Here is a 17627-nt window from a genome sequence, read left to right as displayed (position 1 = left end):
GTGTATTATTAAATTCTTCCCAAATTCTATTAATTATAAATGGATCTAATTTATATAAACCAAAGGAAATATTCATATTATTGTCAAAACTGCTTTTTATGAAACAAGATTCAATTATATTCCTGTCGACCATGGACTTGCTTGATACTACTTTCTCAACTTTTTGAAAATCAGTTGGATGGTTAAAATCTCTTACATGAATAAATAGAGCATTGGAATCTTGTCCAGTTCTAATGCTATATTTATGTTGTTTTAATCTTAGTTCGAGATTTTTACCAGTTTGACCGTAATAAACTTTATCGCAAATTTTACAAGGAATCTTATAGACACATCCATCAGCATTATTATTGGCTTTAGGTGTGTTGCTGCAGTTGATCCCCAAGCACAAATAGCATAGGTGAGGTATGGATAAATGAGTGGTACAGTGTGAGAAGGGCACTTTGTGGCACGTAGTATCGTATCTTGGAGAGGATCACAACTGTTTTGGATACTTTTTTGGTTATGTGTTGGATATGGGTGCTGAAATTCAGGTTGTTGTCGAGGTATAGGCCTAGGAATTTGCCCTCATTATGTCTAGCAATTAGAGTGTTGTCGATCTTAATGTTAATTTGCGCAACTCCTGCTCTGCTACCAAACATAATGTAGTAGGTTTTGTCAGTGTTAAGCGTAAGTTTATTGGCTGTCATCCAAGTCGATATTTTGATCAGCTCCTTGATAACAATGGTGTTGAGGGTGGCAAGATTAGGGTGAGAGATGACATAAGTCGTGTCGTCAGCAAAGAGAATGGGGTTCAGGTGTTGAGATACGTTTGGAAGATCATTGATGTATATGAGGAAGAGCAGGGGACCAAGGACAATTCCCTGCGGAACTCCAGTATCAAGTGGCCGTGTTGTTGATGCTGTGTCTTTAATGGTGACATACTGATACCTATTAGTAAGGTAAGATTTGAAATATGCAAGCGCATGGCCTCTTATACCATAATGGTCAAGTTTGTGGAGTAGGATGCCATGGTCTACTGTGTCAAAAGCTTTTCTTAGGTCAATAAAAATTCCTAGTGGATATTCCTTATTTTCCAATGCTGTGTAAAGCCGATCTAGCATTTTTATGATTGCATCATTAGTGCTTTTATTTTTCCTGAATCCAAACTGGCAGGGGTTGAGTATGTTTTGTGCCGTTATAAATGAATATAGTCTCCTGTGTATGAGTTTCTCAAAGATTTTGGATAGCAATGGTAAATTTGATATTGGCCTATAGTTGTTTAAATCTGTAGGGTCACCACCTTTATGTATTGGTGTAACCCTTGCTGTCTTGAGTAGTTTCGGGAAGGCGCTAGTTTCTAGTGACTTGTTAAAAAGTAATGAAATAGCATGCGAAAGGACATGGGCTGCTCGCTTGTACAATAATGGTGGGACATGAGACAGATTCCCTGAGTTATTTTTAAGTGACTTTATAATCTCGGTGACTTCCTTGGGCTCAGTTGGAGCAAGATGGAAGGAATTTGGGAAATTCCCATCTAGGTAGTCCCCGGCATGGGCATTGGTACGTGGGATTTTATTGGCGAGATTAGATCCTATGGTTGAGAAGAGGTCGTTTATCTTGTTAGCTGTGTCAGTGGGATGCAGTAGTGTTTCATTAGGTTTAGTTAGGACAATATTCTTGTTTTTTTTCAGTTTGTGGGTCCCTAGAATCTGAGAGAGTGTTTTCCAGGTCTTTTTGTATCTCTTCTTGTGTCAGTGAATCTACTGGAGTAGTATAGTTGTTTGGCTTTCTTTATTACTTTGGTGAGAACTGATGAATAGTGTTTAAGAATATCTTTGTGTATTAAGCCCTGTCTATATTGCTTTTCATATTGGTGTTTCTTATCAGTGGATTTCAGAATGGTGCTGGTTAGCCATGGGCAACCAAGCCGTTTGTTTGTGATCTGTTTCGTTTTTATAGGACAATGTTTGTTGTATAGTCTAAGTAGTTTGTTAAGAAAAATGTCTGTCCAGTCATCAATACCATTGGCCTTGGAGAATTCTGTAGGCCAGTCAACAGTCTCTAGGTCAGCTGTGAACTTCCTTATTGAGGCCTCATCATGGAGTCTAAATGAAACTTTGTTGTATTCAGGTGGTGGTTTACTAATGTTTGTTAAGAGGAAGGTAGGGTAGTGGTCTGTAGTGCTATCTGTGATTATCCCTGATTTAAGGGGGGCTAGTATATTGGTCCATATGTGGTCTATTATGGTTGCACTTGTCTCAGTGAGCCTGGTTGGTTTAGTTATTGTTGGTATGAGAAGTGTGTTGTTCATATTGTTGATGAAATCAGTTACAGGCTGATCATCTGGTAGGCCAAGGTTGATATTGAAGTCTCCAGCTAAGAGAAGGTGGTGCTTATTCATTTGTCTGTTTGTTATTAGTGCCTTAATTTCTCACTGAAATTTGGGATGTTTGTCTGAGGTATCCGGTAAATGGCACCAATTGTTATAGGCGTCTTAAGGTTTTTTACAGTAAAATTAGCAAAAATATATTCCCCATATTCATCACTGAAGTAAGTGGTGCTAATACAAGATAATTGGTTAGAGTAATAGATTGCAATACCACCCCCAACTTGGTTTGGTCTGCAGTTGTGAATTGCTGTGTTTCCTGGTAGAGGGTAGATATCTATTGTGTCCTGCTTAAGCCAGGTCTCAGTAAGAATAATGCAGGAGAAGGGTGTCTTTAGTGATTCAAGGAGTGCCAGGAGGTCATCATAGTGTTTGCTTAAGGACCTGATGTTGTATTTAAGTACTGATAGACTTTTAGCATTGTTTTGGATAATGCTGGCTTGTGATGCTGTGTAATAAAGGCAGTTACTTTCCAATAGGTTTTGATTGGGTGTCAGATTATGGAGGTTTAGATCAGGGTCAACGTGATCAATCATCTTCTAGGTTTAAATTATGGCTATTTATATCCTGAGTTGTGTGCTGAGTTTTAGTACTGATATCTGTAGTGGTGGGAAGTTTGGACAAGTACAGTGGACCCCCGCATAACGGACGCCTTGCATAGCGGACAATCCGCATAGCGGACGCTTTGATCGCTAAAATTTTGCCCCGCATAGTGGACAAAAACCCGCTCAGCGGCCTTCGTCCGAGACGCGTCCAATGTGCGGCCTGAGCCACGCTCACATGTTCCGCGGGTGGCATTGTTTACCAGCCAGCCTCCGCGGTAACATCCAAGCATACAATCGGAACATTTTGTATTATTACAGTGTTTTTGGTGATTTTTTTCTGGAAAATAAGTGACCATGGGCCCCAAGAAAGCTTCTAGTGCCAACCCTACAGCAATAAGGGTGAGAATTACTATGGAGATGAAGAAAAAGATCATTGATAAGTACGAAAGTGGAGTGCATGTCTCCGAGCTGGCCAGGTTGTATAATAAACCCCAATCAACCATCGCTACTATTGGTGGTACAGCTGCTGCTGCTGCTGTATCACCGTCAGCTGCTGCTGCACTGTCAGCTGCTGCTGCTGTACCACCGTCAGCTGCTCCTGCTGCTGTAGTACCGTCTGCTGCTGCTGTAGCATCATCTGCTGCTGCTGTAGCATCGTCTGTTGCTGCTGTTCCACCGTCAGCTGCTGCTGCTGCTGTAGCATCGTCTGCTGCTGCTGTAACATCGTCAGTTGCTGCTGTAGCATCGTCTGCTGCTGCTGTAGCATCGTCTGTTGCTGCTGTAGCATCGTCTGCTGCTGCTGCTGCTGTAGCATCGTCTGTTGCTGCTGTTCCACCGTCAGCTGCTGCTGCTGCTGTAGCATCGTCTGCTGCTGCTGCTGCTGTAGCATCGTCTGCTGCTGCTGTAACATCGTCAGTTGCTGCTGTAGCATCGTCTGCTGCTGCTGCTGCTGTAGCATTGTCTGCTGCTGCTGTAACATCGTCAGTTGCTGCTGTAGCATCGTCTGCTGCTGCTGTAGCATCGTCTGTTGCTGCTGTAGCATCGTCTGCTGCTGCTGCTGCTGTAGCATTGTCTGCTGCTGCTGTAACATCGTCAGCTGCTGCTGCTGCTGCTGTAGCACCGTTGTTGGTGTGGCTTATTGAGAATACCAAGAAACAATTAACCCCAGAGGATTTGCCACCCAGGATAGCCCAAAAATGTCAGTGTCATCGAAGACTGTCTAACTTATTTCCATTGGGGTCCTTAATCTTGTCTCCCAGGATGCAACCCACACCAGTCGACTAACACCCAGGTGAACAGGGAAAATGCCTGGAACTAGTGCTCATATTGGTGAATTTAGAGCCAGCAAAGGTTGGTTTGAGAGATTTAAGAATCGTAGTGACATACACAGTGTGATAAGGCCTGTTCTGGAAGAAAATACCAAACAGGACCTACAGTACTCAGGAGGAAAAGGCACTCCCAGGACACAGTGTCTCATCAGTCATTGCTGCATCTTCAATAAAGGTAAGTGTCATTTATTCTTCATTTAGTAGAGTAGTACATGCACAATATATATTGTGCATGTACTACTCTACTATTGTGCATGTATCCTTCTCTTTGTGTGTAGGAAAATGTATATTTCATGTGGTAAAAATTTTTTTTTCAAACTTTTGGGTGTCTTGCACGGATTAATTTGATTTCCATTATTTCTTATGGGGAAAATTCATTCGCATAGCGAACATTTCGCATAACAGCCAGCCCTCTTGCACGGATTAAGGTCGCTATGCGGGGGTCCACTGTATATAGCTAAAGCATTTTGGTCATATAGAGTATAGTCACTAATGCACATAATGAAGTTGATGTTGTCTATGTGTTGTGCTGGAATGAGCTAAAGTACAACTAGGTATAAACTAAACAAATTAAAAATAGCACAAGACTCTCACTTGTAATTGCACTAAGGTCTAATATAGTGACTTTGGTATAGTCTATGTATTGAGCTAGAATGAGCTATAGTACAACTAGGTTTAATCTAATAATATAAAAATACAAATTAAAAATAGCACCAGACTCTCACTAGTAATTGCACTATGGTCTAATATAATGAATTTGGTATTGACTATGTATTGAGCTAGAATGAGCTATAGTTCAACTGAGTTTAATCTAATGATATAAAAAAGGCACAAGACTCAAGAAATTGCACTAAGGTGCTATATAAGTTGTTTACAAGAATTAGAGTATAACTAGGAGGAACACTGTGGTAGGCCTGTTGGCCCATACTTGGCAGGTCCTTCAAACCACCTGCTGGTTCACACTTTCACTCACTCACTCACCCATTTGACTATAAGCACAGAAATACGAATCTTAATCTTAAAATAATGATTCCTAACTAGTCATAAGTTTGCCTGTGATACTCTAATGTAGAAACTATGTATTGTGCCAAAACAAAAGCATTCACATTGCTAAACTCACAAACTAGTATTTAGTCACTTAGTATTTAGTCAACTTACTCCATAATTTGTAATAATTTAGGGTTAAGAATTACTCTAAGTTTGCCCGAAATGCCTAGCCATGCTAGGTGTCCTAGTGGTCCCCCACTGTAATTATTATTTTACTACATGTAAACCACACAATAACCAAAATCTGTAAACCCTGCATTGTAATCCTTATAGAGAATAAACTTGATTGATGGATTGATTCACAAATCCAGCATAATGAAAGAATAAACACTACCCAAGCAATAAGCTTTAATTAATAATCCTATTTACCCACGTGTAAACCCCATTCAAATCCAACCCCTCTCACTCGTGTACAGTGGACCCCCGCATAACAATATTAATCCGTTCCTGAGAGCTCACTGTTATGCGAAATTATCGTTATGCGAATGAATTTTCCCCATAAGAAATAATGGAAATCAAATTAATCTGTGCAAGACACCCCAAAGTATGAAAAAAATTTTTTTTACCACATGAAATATTAGTTTTAATACACACAAACTGAAAAAGACATGCACAGTTACATGACACTTACCTTTATTGAAGATCTGGTGATGATTGATGGGATGGGAGGAGGAGAGAGTCTTAGTGTTTAGAAGGGGAATCCCCTTCCATTAAGACTTGAGGTGTCAAGTCCTTTTCTGGGGTTACTTCCCTTCTTCTTTTAATGCCACTAGGACCAGCTTCAGAGTCACTGGACTTCTGTCGCACAACATATCTGTCCATAGTGGCCTGTACCTCTCGTTCCTTTATGACTTTCCTAAAGTGTTTCACAACAGTGTCAGTGTAATAGTCACCAGCACGGCTTGCAATAGCTGTGTTAGGGTGATTGTCATCAAAAAAGATTTGCACTTTAAGCCACATTGCACACATTTCCTTAATCTTTGAAGTAAGTAACTTCTTCAATTTCTCTCTCCCCTCCTCCGAACCAGTTTCCTTAGGTCTGGCCTCTTGCTGTTGAAGTTGATCTAGCAGCTCATCAGTGGTTAGTTCTTCATTGTCCTCCTCCACCAACTCTTCCACATAATCCCCACTAACCTCCAACCCCAAGGACTTCCCCAATGCCACAATTGATTCCTCAACTGGCATAGGATTCTCAGGGTTAGCCTCAAACCCTTCAAAATCCCTTTGGTCTACACATTCTGGCCACAGTTTCTTCCAAGCAGAGTTCAAGGTCCTCTTAGTCACTCCCTCCCAAGCCTTACCTATAAGGTTTACACAATTGAGGATATTAAAGTGATCTCTCCAAAACTCTCTTAGAGTCAATTGAGTTTCTGAGGTCACTACAAAGCACCATTGAAACAGCTTTTGTGTACAGTTTTTTGAAGTTTGCAATAATCTGCTGGTCCATGGGCTGCAGGAGAGGAGTGGTATTAGGAGGCAAAAACTTCACCTTAATGAAGCTCATGTCCCCATAAAGTCGCTCTGCCATGTCTGTAGGATGACCAGGGGCATTGTCTAACACCAGGAGGCACTTAAGGTCTAATTTCTTTTCAGTTAGGTAATCTTTCACATTGGGGGCAAATGCTTGGTGTAACCAGTCATAGAAAAAGTCCCTAGTGACCCATGCCTTAGTGTTTGCCCTCCACAGCACACAGAAATTAGCCTTGAGAATATTCTTTTGCCTGAACGCTCTGGGAGTTCCTGAGTGATACACTAATAAAGGCTTCACTTTGCAATCACCACTAGCATTGGAACACATCAACAGAGTAAGCCTGTCTTTCATAGGCTTATGTCCTGGGAGTGCCTTTTCCTCCTGAGTAATGTAGGTCCTGCTTGGCATTTTCTTCCAAAACAGGCCTGTTTCGTCACAATTAAACACTTGTTCAGGTTTCAGTCCTTCACTGTCTATGTACTCCTTGAATTCCTGCACATATTTTTCAGCTGCTTTGTGGTCCGAACTGGCAGCCTCACCATGCCTTATCACACTATGTATGCCACTACGCTTCTTAAATCTCCCAAACCAACCTTTGCTGGCCTTAAATTCACTCACATCATCACTAGTTGCAGGCATTTTTTTAATTAAATCCTGATGCAACTTCCTAGCCTTTTCACTTATGATCACTTGAGAGATGCTATCTCCTGCTACCTGTTTTTCATTTATCCACACCAATAAGAGTCTCTCAACATCTTCCATCACTTGCGATCTCTGTTTCGAAAACACAGTTGAACCTTTGGCAAGAACAGCTTCCTTGATTGCCGTTTTGTTGGACACAATAGTAGCGATGGTTGATTGGGGTTTACTATACAACCTGGCCAGCTCGGAGACACGCACTCCACTTTCATACTTATCAATGATCTCTTTCTTCATCTCTATAGTAATTCTCACCCTTATTCCTGTAGGTTTGGCACTAGAAGCTTTCTTGGGGCCCATGGTCACTTATTTTGCAGATAAAATCAACAAAAACTCTGTAATAATACGAAATGTTCCGATTGTATGCTTGGATGTTACCGCGGAGGCTGGCTGGTAAACAATGCCACCGGCAGATCATGTGAGGCTGGCTCAGGCCGCACATTAGACGCGTCTCGGACGAATAGCGTTGAGCGGGTTTTTTAGCGGTATGCGAGGCAAAATCTTAGCGATAAAATGTATCGGTATGCGGATTTAACGTTATGTGGTGCCAACGGTATGCGGGGGTCCACTGTATTTATCCAACCTAAATTTGAAACTACCCAAGGTTCTGGCTTCGATAGAACCTTGAGTAGCTTTAAAAAGAGATTGGACAAATATATAAGTGGGAGGGGATGGGTATGATTGGTGTCGTGGGTACATAATAACATTAGAAAGGAGGAACACTGCAGTAGGCCTGTTGGACCATACTAGGCAGGTCCTTCACAGATCCAACGCACTAACAGAATAAATGTACCCAAGCAGTAAGCATTGACAATTCTATTTACTCATCTTGACTGTGTGCTAATGGAGTTACTGGAAGCTGACATCGAAATGCTGAACACTGACAATGATGCAACTGTTGTGCATTCTTTGAGTGATGGTGAAATTAGATGAATTGTGATGAAGCCACAGTGTGGTGAAGCGTTTCCTCAATAAAGATACCCAGGAGTTGCATATGTGTCTAATTTATCAACAGGAGTTAATTCTTGGGTAGCTTTGGGTAGAGGTCGTTTTGATAAGGACCTGCCTTGCATGGGCCAGTAGGCCTTCTGCAGTGTTCCTCCATTCTTATGTTCTTATGCTCTTATATAGGTTGGATCAATACATGAGTGAGAGGGGTTGGATTTGAGTGGGACTTGCATATTACAATGAAAAATGGAGTGTCTAACGAGAAAACGTCAAAACCTTCTGTTTAGGTTGAGAAAACAAAAATACATCAGTGTTTCACTCGTGATGGGAAAATACTAGTAAGGAAAACATCAACAGGACAACAATATACCATCTCAAATGAACATGATTTCTCTACCTTCCTTAGAAAAGCTGACATTTCTGTAACAGATTAGATAAGTGTCCCTAACACGTATATACATGTGGTGCATATAGTGTACGTTACTATTACATTATTGTGCATTATTATTTTTTTCTTTTACTAGCTAATACCAGCTACCTCAAATACTTTTTACTTCTTTTTAATTGCTATTAATTGCTCACAATTTTGTGTTGCAAGTCAAATCTTACTCATGGTTGCTACCTGTCCATTTAATTTTGTTTACCACTACATTTTTAGTCCCTTTTATATTGTGTGTGCAATTAGTGTATATTCCAATTACATTATTGTGAGTGTCCCAAAACTATCTTTTGTTAGCTAGTACCTACTATCTCATATTTTTTTACTTTTTATTGTGCAATTAATTGCTCAACTTATTATATATTACAAATCAGATCTTACTCCCAAATCAATATTATATCATAGTGACTATCTGTCCATTTAACTTTGTTTACCATTACTTAATTTAGTCCCTTATATATTTTCTCCTTTATTTTAGCTTTATATAACTACCTTAGTTCATATATTCGCAATTGTTAAAATAATCAAGGTGCTATTCTCAGGTGCTAAAGTGTAATAAGTTCACTATTTTGCCATTATATTCCAAAACTCATTTATGTGATTACCACTTTATTGTTCACCACAACTTATATTAGTCCCTTTTATATTGTCTCCTTTATTTTAACTTTAAAGAACTACCTTTAAAGAACTACCTACAATTATATTCCCAAGCTCCTTTATTTGATCATCACTTTATTTGCTCACCACAAATTACTTTAGTCCCTTTTATATTGTCTCCTTTATTTTAGCTTAAAAAAACTACCTTAGCTCATATTTTTACATTTGTTAAAATAATTCAGGTTATATTTTATAGCTTTAGAATATTTACTTTGTCTTATACTCAACTCTAACTATAGACTCACTACAAATCTTATGATTACAAGCATTGATCCTGATACCAACCTCTTATTTAATGACTTAAATGAATCAAACAGTTACTGTAATTACTACACAGCAGAACAATCAAAGGCACTTCTCAGAGCCAACAACAACATAACTATCTTTAACTACCTGAAGTTTACCTGGAGAGAGTTCCGGGGGTCAACGCCCCCGCGGCCCGGTCTGTGACCAGGCCTCCTGGTGGATCAGAGCCTGATCAACCAGGCTGTTGCTGCTGGCTGCACGCAAACCAATGTACGAGCCACAGCCCGGATGATCAGGAACTGACTTTAGGTGCTTCCACATTATTATTATTATCACACTGGCCGATTCCCACCAAGGCAGGGTGGCCCGAAAAAGAAAAACTTTCACCATCATTCACTCCATCACTGTCTTGCCAGAAGGGTGCTTTACACTACAGTTTTTAAACTGCAACATTAACACCCCTTCTTCATGCTAGAACATATTTATACAGCAATAGAGAAAAAAGAAGTCCCACTGGGGATCTTCATTGGTTTACGTAAAGCTTTTGATACAGTTGACCATGGTTTGCTCCACATAAAATTGTCGCACTATGGTATAAGAGGGCACTCCCTCAACTACCTAAAGTCTTACCTCAGCAACAGAAGCCAATATGTGTACACAAATGGAGCAAACTCTTCTGCTCAGCCAATTACAGTTGGTGTCCCACAGGGAAGTGTCCTTGGCCCTCATCTCTTTCTCATTTACGTAAATGACCTACCAGATGCATCGCAACTACTCAAACATACTATTTGCAGATGACACTACATACGTCTTCTCTCACCCAAGCCCAGTCATGCTAGCCAATACTGTGAATACCGAATTACAGAAAATGTCTACCTGGATGAGGACTAACAAACTTACTCTCAACATTGACTAAACCTACTTCATTCAGTTTGGTAACAGAGCTACAGATGTCCCTCTTAACTTAATGGTAGACGGATCACCTATCACAAAGCTCACAGAGGGAAAATTCTTAGGAATCCACCTTGATAATAGACTCAAATTTCAAACACATACAACAAGTTTCCAAGAAAATTTCCAAGACTGTAGGCATACGGTACTATACTCCACAGTCAGCCCTCCTGGCCCTATATCACTCACTTATTTACCCCTATCTCACCTATGGAATTTGTGCATGGGGCTCAACAACAATAAACCATCTCAGACCATTAATTACCCAACAAAAGGCTGCAGTCAGAATGATAACAAATTCCCACTATGGGCAGCACACTCCACCAGTATTCAAAACTCTAAACCTACTCACCATACAAAACATCCATACTTATTATTGTACCTACTACATACATAGAACACTTAACTTGGATATAAACCCTCCCTTCAAACGTCTCCTTACCAACCCCAACAGAACACATGACCATAACACAAGGCACAGATCACTCTTTGATGTTCCTCGTGTCCATCTCACACTATGCAAAAACTCAGTGCGCATAAAGGCCCAAAAATCTGGAATTCATTACCTGTGAATATAAAAGAAACACTGTTGGTTTATAAATTCAAGTCTCTACTTAAAAATCACTTACTCACCCACAACTAAATAAATACTGAATAATTGTATCTCATAAATGTTTAACCTGTGACCCAATTAATTGTTATTTTTAATTACATTACCTAACAGAATACTCCATTCTACTGAATGCACAGCAACAGAGTAAATGACCATATGACCTGTTTTTGAAATGCTCATTTGTGCTTAATTGTTATCTGTTTACAATAATGTTTACCACTGAATATATCATTGCTTAGTTAATCTTAAGTTAATTTTAAGCCTGCCCATAATGCTCTGCATACAAAGGTCTTTGTCATGTTAAACTTAACCACTGTATTTTTTTGTACTTCAGTGTATCATGTTCAAATATATAAATAAATGAATAAATAAATATGAGAGTGGATAGTGTTATCAGAGCTTATTTCTCGGGTGGCATTGGAAATTGGGTTGGGCAAATGTTTTGTTAGTGGGATGGATTGTAAAGGACCTGCCTAGTATGGGTTAACAGGCCTGCTCATTGTTCCTCCTTTCTTATGTTCTTATATAAATAAGCTGTAGAGTTGTTATAAGCATCACAATGAAGTATTTTGTCGTGCCTCCTAAGAGCAGGAATTCTGCTGGAACAGATTAATGCTATTTCAGTTAAATGAGGAAAATTGACTCAGCATATGAACAAATCGGGATACGAACGAGGTCACGGAATGGATTATATTCGTAAACTGAGGTTCCACTGTGTGTGTGTGTGTGTGTATTTTTATTTTTTTTTTTTTGTCCAGTAAGCCAAGAGTCGATAGACACTTGGCTTATTGGACAAATGATTATTCAAAAATTAACAAATACCACAATACAATAAGATGTTTATGGTAGAGTCAAGGAAGATGAGTGACCCAGGGGTGCAAGCAAGCATCCACAAGGATGTGAACACAACATTGCCTCGCGTCTACAATTACTACACTGCCACTCGCTTCAGACAAGTCAACCTCATTGACCGACTCTACCCTGACACCCGCTCAGTAGGTAAGTCTACACATGACCAAACTATGCATTCCCTGTGAATATTATACCGAGAATTTGTAGCTTAGAGATTAGGAGAGGGGTTGTTGAGGTGGTTCAGACATTTAGAAAGGATGGAACAAAAGAGCATGACTTGAAGGGCATATGAATCAGCACGTAGTGGAGGGAAGGTGGGGTAGGGGCCATCCTTGGAAGGTTAGGGGGGGGGAAGATGTTTTGTATGCAAAGGACTTAGACATCCAGTGTGTGTGAGCGTATTTGATAGGAGTAACTAGTGGAAAGTTGTTTTTATAACAATGTGCTGTTCGAGTGTGAGCAAGGTAACGTGTATGAAAGGATCCAGTTAGCTGGACTTGAGTCCTGGAGGTGGGAAGTACAGTGCCTGCACTCTGAAGGAAGGGTGCAGATATTTGCAGTTTTGAACAGCAGTATCAGCTCCCATTGAGTATACCTGAAGGGTGTTCCAGGGGTCAATGCCCCCGCGACCCAGTCCATGACCAAGCCTTGCAGTGGATCAGGCCTAATCAACCAGGCTGTTACTGTGCCTGCACATAAACTGACTTATGAAACAGCCCAGCTGGTCTGATACTGACCAGCCAGGGGTCTATTTGTAATCTCCCTTATGTATGCTGGGAGGCAGTTGAACAGTCTTGGTCCCCTAACACTTATTGTGTAATCTCTTAGTGTAGTTATGGCACCCCCAGCTTTTCTTTTGGGGGGGGGGGGTGTTATGCCACCTGCTGAATTTTTTTTTGTAGGGAGTGATTTTCGTGTGCAGATTTGGGAGTAGTTCTTGTAGGATTTTCCAAGTGTATACTATCATATATCTTTCTCGCCTCCATTCCAGGGAGTACATGTCAAGTGACTTCAACAGTTCCCAGTAATTTAGGTGCTTTATGGTACTTATACATGCAGTGAAAATTCTCTGTATATTCTCCTGGTCTGTAATTTCGTCTGCCTTGAAAGGGACTGTTAATGTACATCAATATTCCAGCCAAGAGAGAAAAACCAATTTGAAAAGAATCATCATTGGCTTGGCATCCCTAGTTTTGAAGGTTCTCATTATCCATCCTATCATTTTTTTAACAGATATGGTAGATATATTGTCGTTATCTTTGAAAGTGAGATTCACCGACATTATCACTCCCAGGTCCTTCACATTAATTTTTCGCCTTATTGTGTGAATGGAATTTGTTTTATACTCCGATACAGTTTTTATTTCTGAGTTTTCCAATACGGAGTACATTGAAATTTGTCTTCATTGTACTTCATATCTTTTTCTAAGTCACATTCAAAGACTTGGTTAATGACTGCTTGGGGATCTGCAGTGTCCTCAGTGGAAATATGCCACTCTGTCTGACTTTTTTGGGTTATCCCAGGTTCTCTACACATATGCTGCTATGTATAATAATCTATGTAACTGTATTTGTGTATACCTGAATAAATTTACTTAGTAAATTCTGGTTTCATCAGCAAAGGAGGACACGGTGCTGTGACTTACATCCTTCTCTATTTCGGATATGAAGATGAGGATAGGATAAGGATGGGAGTGAGTATTGGAACTGAGCTTTTCACCATAGCCGCCTCTGACTTTACTTTGACTTTACTTTTACTGTGTTCTATTTGTTAGAAAGTTATAGATCCATGACAGAAATAGTACACCACCTCGGATCACTACAGGAGTGGGGGCACAGTCAGTGGCCTCCACTTCGGAATAACAGATACTAGTGCCAGCAAACAAAGTCCCCCTATATACCATCAATATGACAACATTTATCTTTGCAGATATACAAGATCTAAGGCCATCAACAAACAACAAAATACCTTTCATCAGTAGACTGTTCACAGAATCAAATGCAATATTTGTGGCTTTCACAGAGACCCACATAAAGGATCACTTTGACAATGAAATATGGATCTCAGGGTATAAGGTATACAGATGTGACAAAAAAAAAAAAAAACACACAGGCAACAAGGGGTCATTGGTCTGAATGCCCTAAACATGTTGCTGCTGGGTAATTTCAACTTAAGACACCTAAAATGGAGGAATGTAGCAAATCATATTTTAGCAGAGATCACCCCAGGAGGCAGCTCAGATGAAAATTCACACACACACACACACACACACACACACACACACACACACACACACACACACACACACACACACACACACACACACACACACACACACACACACACACACACACACACACACACACACACACACACACACACACACACACACACACACACACACACACACACACACACACACACACGAGCTATTAAATCTCTGCAACAAATTCACTTTAAGCCAGAAAATAGTAGAGCCAACAAGACTTCAAAATACACTCGACCTTATCGTCACTAATAATGATGATCAGATATGGAATATAACAGTATCAAAGACAATACACTCAGATCACACACGCGTGTAGGAGCAACAGTTCATTGTCGCTTGTGAATCTTTAGTAGTTATTGGCCCATCAAAGCCACTGCCAGGGTAGTTGAAAGTTGACAGTGTCCGTGAACAACCTGAGAAGTGATACACGATCTGTCCCAATCAGAAAAGGGAGGTGAAGGACACAGATACATGAAAACAATTTGAATCAGTGCCGAGAGAGAGAGAGAGAGAGAGAGAGAGAGAGAGAGAGAGAGAGAGAGAGAGAGAGAGAGAGAGAGAGAGAGAGAGAGAGAGAAAGAGAGAGAAAGAGAGAGGGGGGGGGAAGGAATGGCCATAGGCCTAGTGTAGGTGACATTACCACATCCCAATAAGCAGAATAAGTGTGACCCAAGCCAGGGAGATAAGAGATAAGAATGGTTGAGTTAGTGAATCCAGTGTATAGTGCATAGTGATAGAGGAGTTAGTGAATACAGTGAAGAAAAAAATAGAAGAGGAACCAAAACAGGAAGCATCTTACAGCGCATGAGCGGAGCAGATGTGGGCCTGCCAAACATAACCTATAGCCTTTTTTGTGGTTGCAATGCGGGAACTGGCCCTGGATTACTGATAGCTGAGGATCATTAATCCTGCCCTGGAGAGCTGAATATCATACTTAGGGCACTAAGCACTTAACAGAGGAGTAGAATTGGTGAGGGGATTGAGTGTGGTGACCACAGGCACTGTAGTGCATGGGCAGGCAGTAAGGTCAGACAATTAACACTAACACTGTTTATTCAGTAAGTATAACTCCAGGTATGCATGAGTAGGTGCACAGATGTTTATTCAGCTCCAGGTATACACGAGTAGGTGCACAGGCATGGGCATAGTACATAGCAGCATGCGAGACCTATCCTTCCCTCTCCTCCTCCCTCTCCCCTCGCTCCTCGGCTCGGGTGGAAGGACAGTAACACACACACACATACGTACATGCATACATGCTCACATGTGTGAATGTAAGAGGGCCATAAATTCTCACACACAAACACTTGTAATCCCTACCCTAATGGATACATCTCACATACCCTCTCCAACACCCTCTCACCCACAGTCTCACCCACACTCACATACACTCACTCTCTCCTTTTATCTCTTCTACCTCTCTCTTTCTCTCTCTCTCCATCTCTCTTATTCCACTTTCTCCCTCTGTCCTATTCCACTAGCCCTCCCTCCTCCTGCTCCTCCTCCTCCTATATCTCCCCCCTCCTCCTATATCTTCCCCTCCTCCTATATCTTCCCCTCCTCCATCTTCCCTTTCACATCCTCTTCCTTCTCCTCCTCCCTCTCCCCTCGCCTATTAGGCCTACAGGCACTCTAAAGGCTAATCCTACCCAACTCACATGCTCTCACACACTCTCAACCACTCTCACACACACACTCCCTTCCACCTCCTCTCTCTCTCTCTCTCTCTCTCTCTCTCTCTCTCTCTCTCTCTCTCTCTCTCTCTCTCTCTCTCTCTCTCTCTCTCTCTCTCTCTCTCTCTTACTCACACACTCTCACACTCACACCTGCACTCTCTCTCACACTTGCCCATACCCACACACTCACACTTTCTCACTCCCTCCCTCACACACTCATCAACACTACCCCACACTTACCTACCCACACACTCTCTCACTCACACTATCTCTCTCTCTCCTATCCCACTCTCTCACCCACACTCACACCCACACTCTCTCACTCACACTCTCTCCCTCTCTCTCCTTTTATCTCTTCTCTCTCACTCTCCCTCTCTCCTATTCCACTTTCTCTCTCTCCCTCTCTCCCATTCCACTATCTCTCCCTTCTCCTGCTTCTCCTCCTATACCTCCTCCCCCTTCCTCCATCTCCCCCTTCACCTCCTCTTCCTTCTCCTCCTCCCTCTCCCCTCGCCTCCTAGGCCTAAAAGCACTCTCAAGGCTGATCCTACCTAACTCACATGCTCCCACACACTCTCAACCACTCTCACACTCCCTTCCCCCCCTCTCTCTCTCTCACACCCTATCTCACACTCTCATCAACAATTCCGGAGTGTGTACCTTGACCGAGACAGAACACAAGAAGAGAGGATGATACTGAAAGAGAGGGTGCAATGTCACAAGAAGGAATGGGAGGCAAGGAAGGTGGGGAGCAGGGAAAATCAGGCCCAGGTGGAAGAACAAACACAATCCCCTCAAGTACCACCCACAGAAGGAACCCAACCATGGCAATCCCAAAGTAATCAAACAACCTAACCAAAAACCCACTCACTGTACCCTCTGCCCCCATCCCCCTCAGCACAGACCCCACCCACACAGAAACCCACAGTAACCCACACATCCCCCTCAGCTCAAACCCCACCCCCACAGAAACCCACACAATGTACCTTCTTCCCCAATCCCCCTCAACACAAACCCCACCCCCACAGTAACCCACAACAACCCACACACTGTACCCTCCATTCCCATCCCCCTCACTACAACCCCCACCCCCAGTGTAACCCCCCATAGGCTTTCTCCCCTATCCTCCTCACTGCATCCCCCACCCCCACTGTAACCCCCCATTGGCCCTCTCCCCTATCCTCTCACCACATCCCCCACCCCAACTGAAATCCCCCATAGGCTTTCTGCCCCACACCACAGACCCCCACCCCCACAGCAACTCCCTATAGGCCCCCCACCAGGGCACCTTCCCACCCACACTCTCACTCACACACTCACTCACACACACTCACTCACACACACACACTATCTCTCTTTCTCTCCTTCATCTTCCTTCTTATCCTCTCTACTCCTACTCCCCTCCCCCCTATTGCTTTTCTCCCTGTCCCCCCCTAGCCTTCCCCCAATCTCTCTTCTCTCTGCTGTTGTCCCCTTTCCCACTCACTATTTCTCTTCCCCTCCCTGCCCCCTCCCCCCTCC

General features: G+C 42.0%; 1 protein-coding gene across 1 annotated transcript in view; it reads left to right on the top strand.

The window, feature by feature from the left end:
- Nucleotides 1–17627, top strand: part of LOC128695245 (alpha-mannosidase 2C1-like) — a 157103-nt gene that overhangs the window by 16203 nt on the left and 123273 nt on the right. The window contains exon 2 of the mRNA XM_070095363.1: nucleotides 12159–12308. Within this exon, the coding sequence (XP_069951464.1) occupies nucleotides 12170–12308 (139 nt within the window). The 5' untranslated portion in view covers nucleotides 12159–12169. The remainder of the gene's footprint in view (nucleotides 1–12158; nucleotides 12309–17627) is intronic.

Source organism: Cherax quadricarinatus, chromosome 50 (assembly GCF_038502225.1).
Source record: "Cherax quadricarinatus isolate ZL_2023a chromosome 50, ASM3850222v1, whole genome shotgun sequence".
In the NCBI taxonomy this organism is placed as follows: domain Eukaryota; kingdom Metazoa; phylum Arthropoda; class Malacostraca; order Decapoda; family Parastacidae; genus Cherax; species Cherax quadricarinatus.
This window is presented reverse-complemented; position numbering and strand designations above follow the sequence as displayed.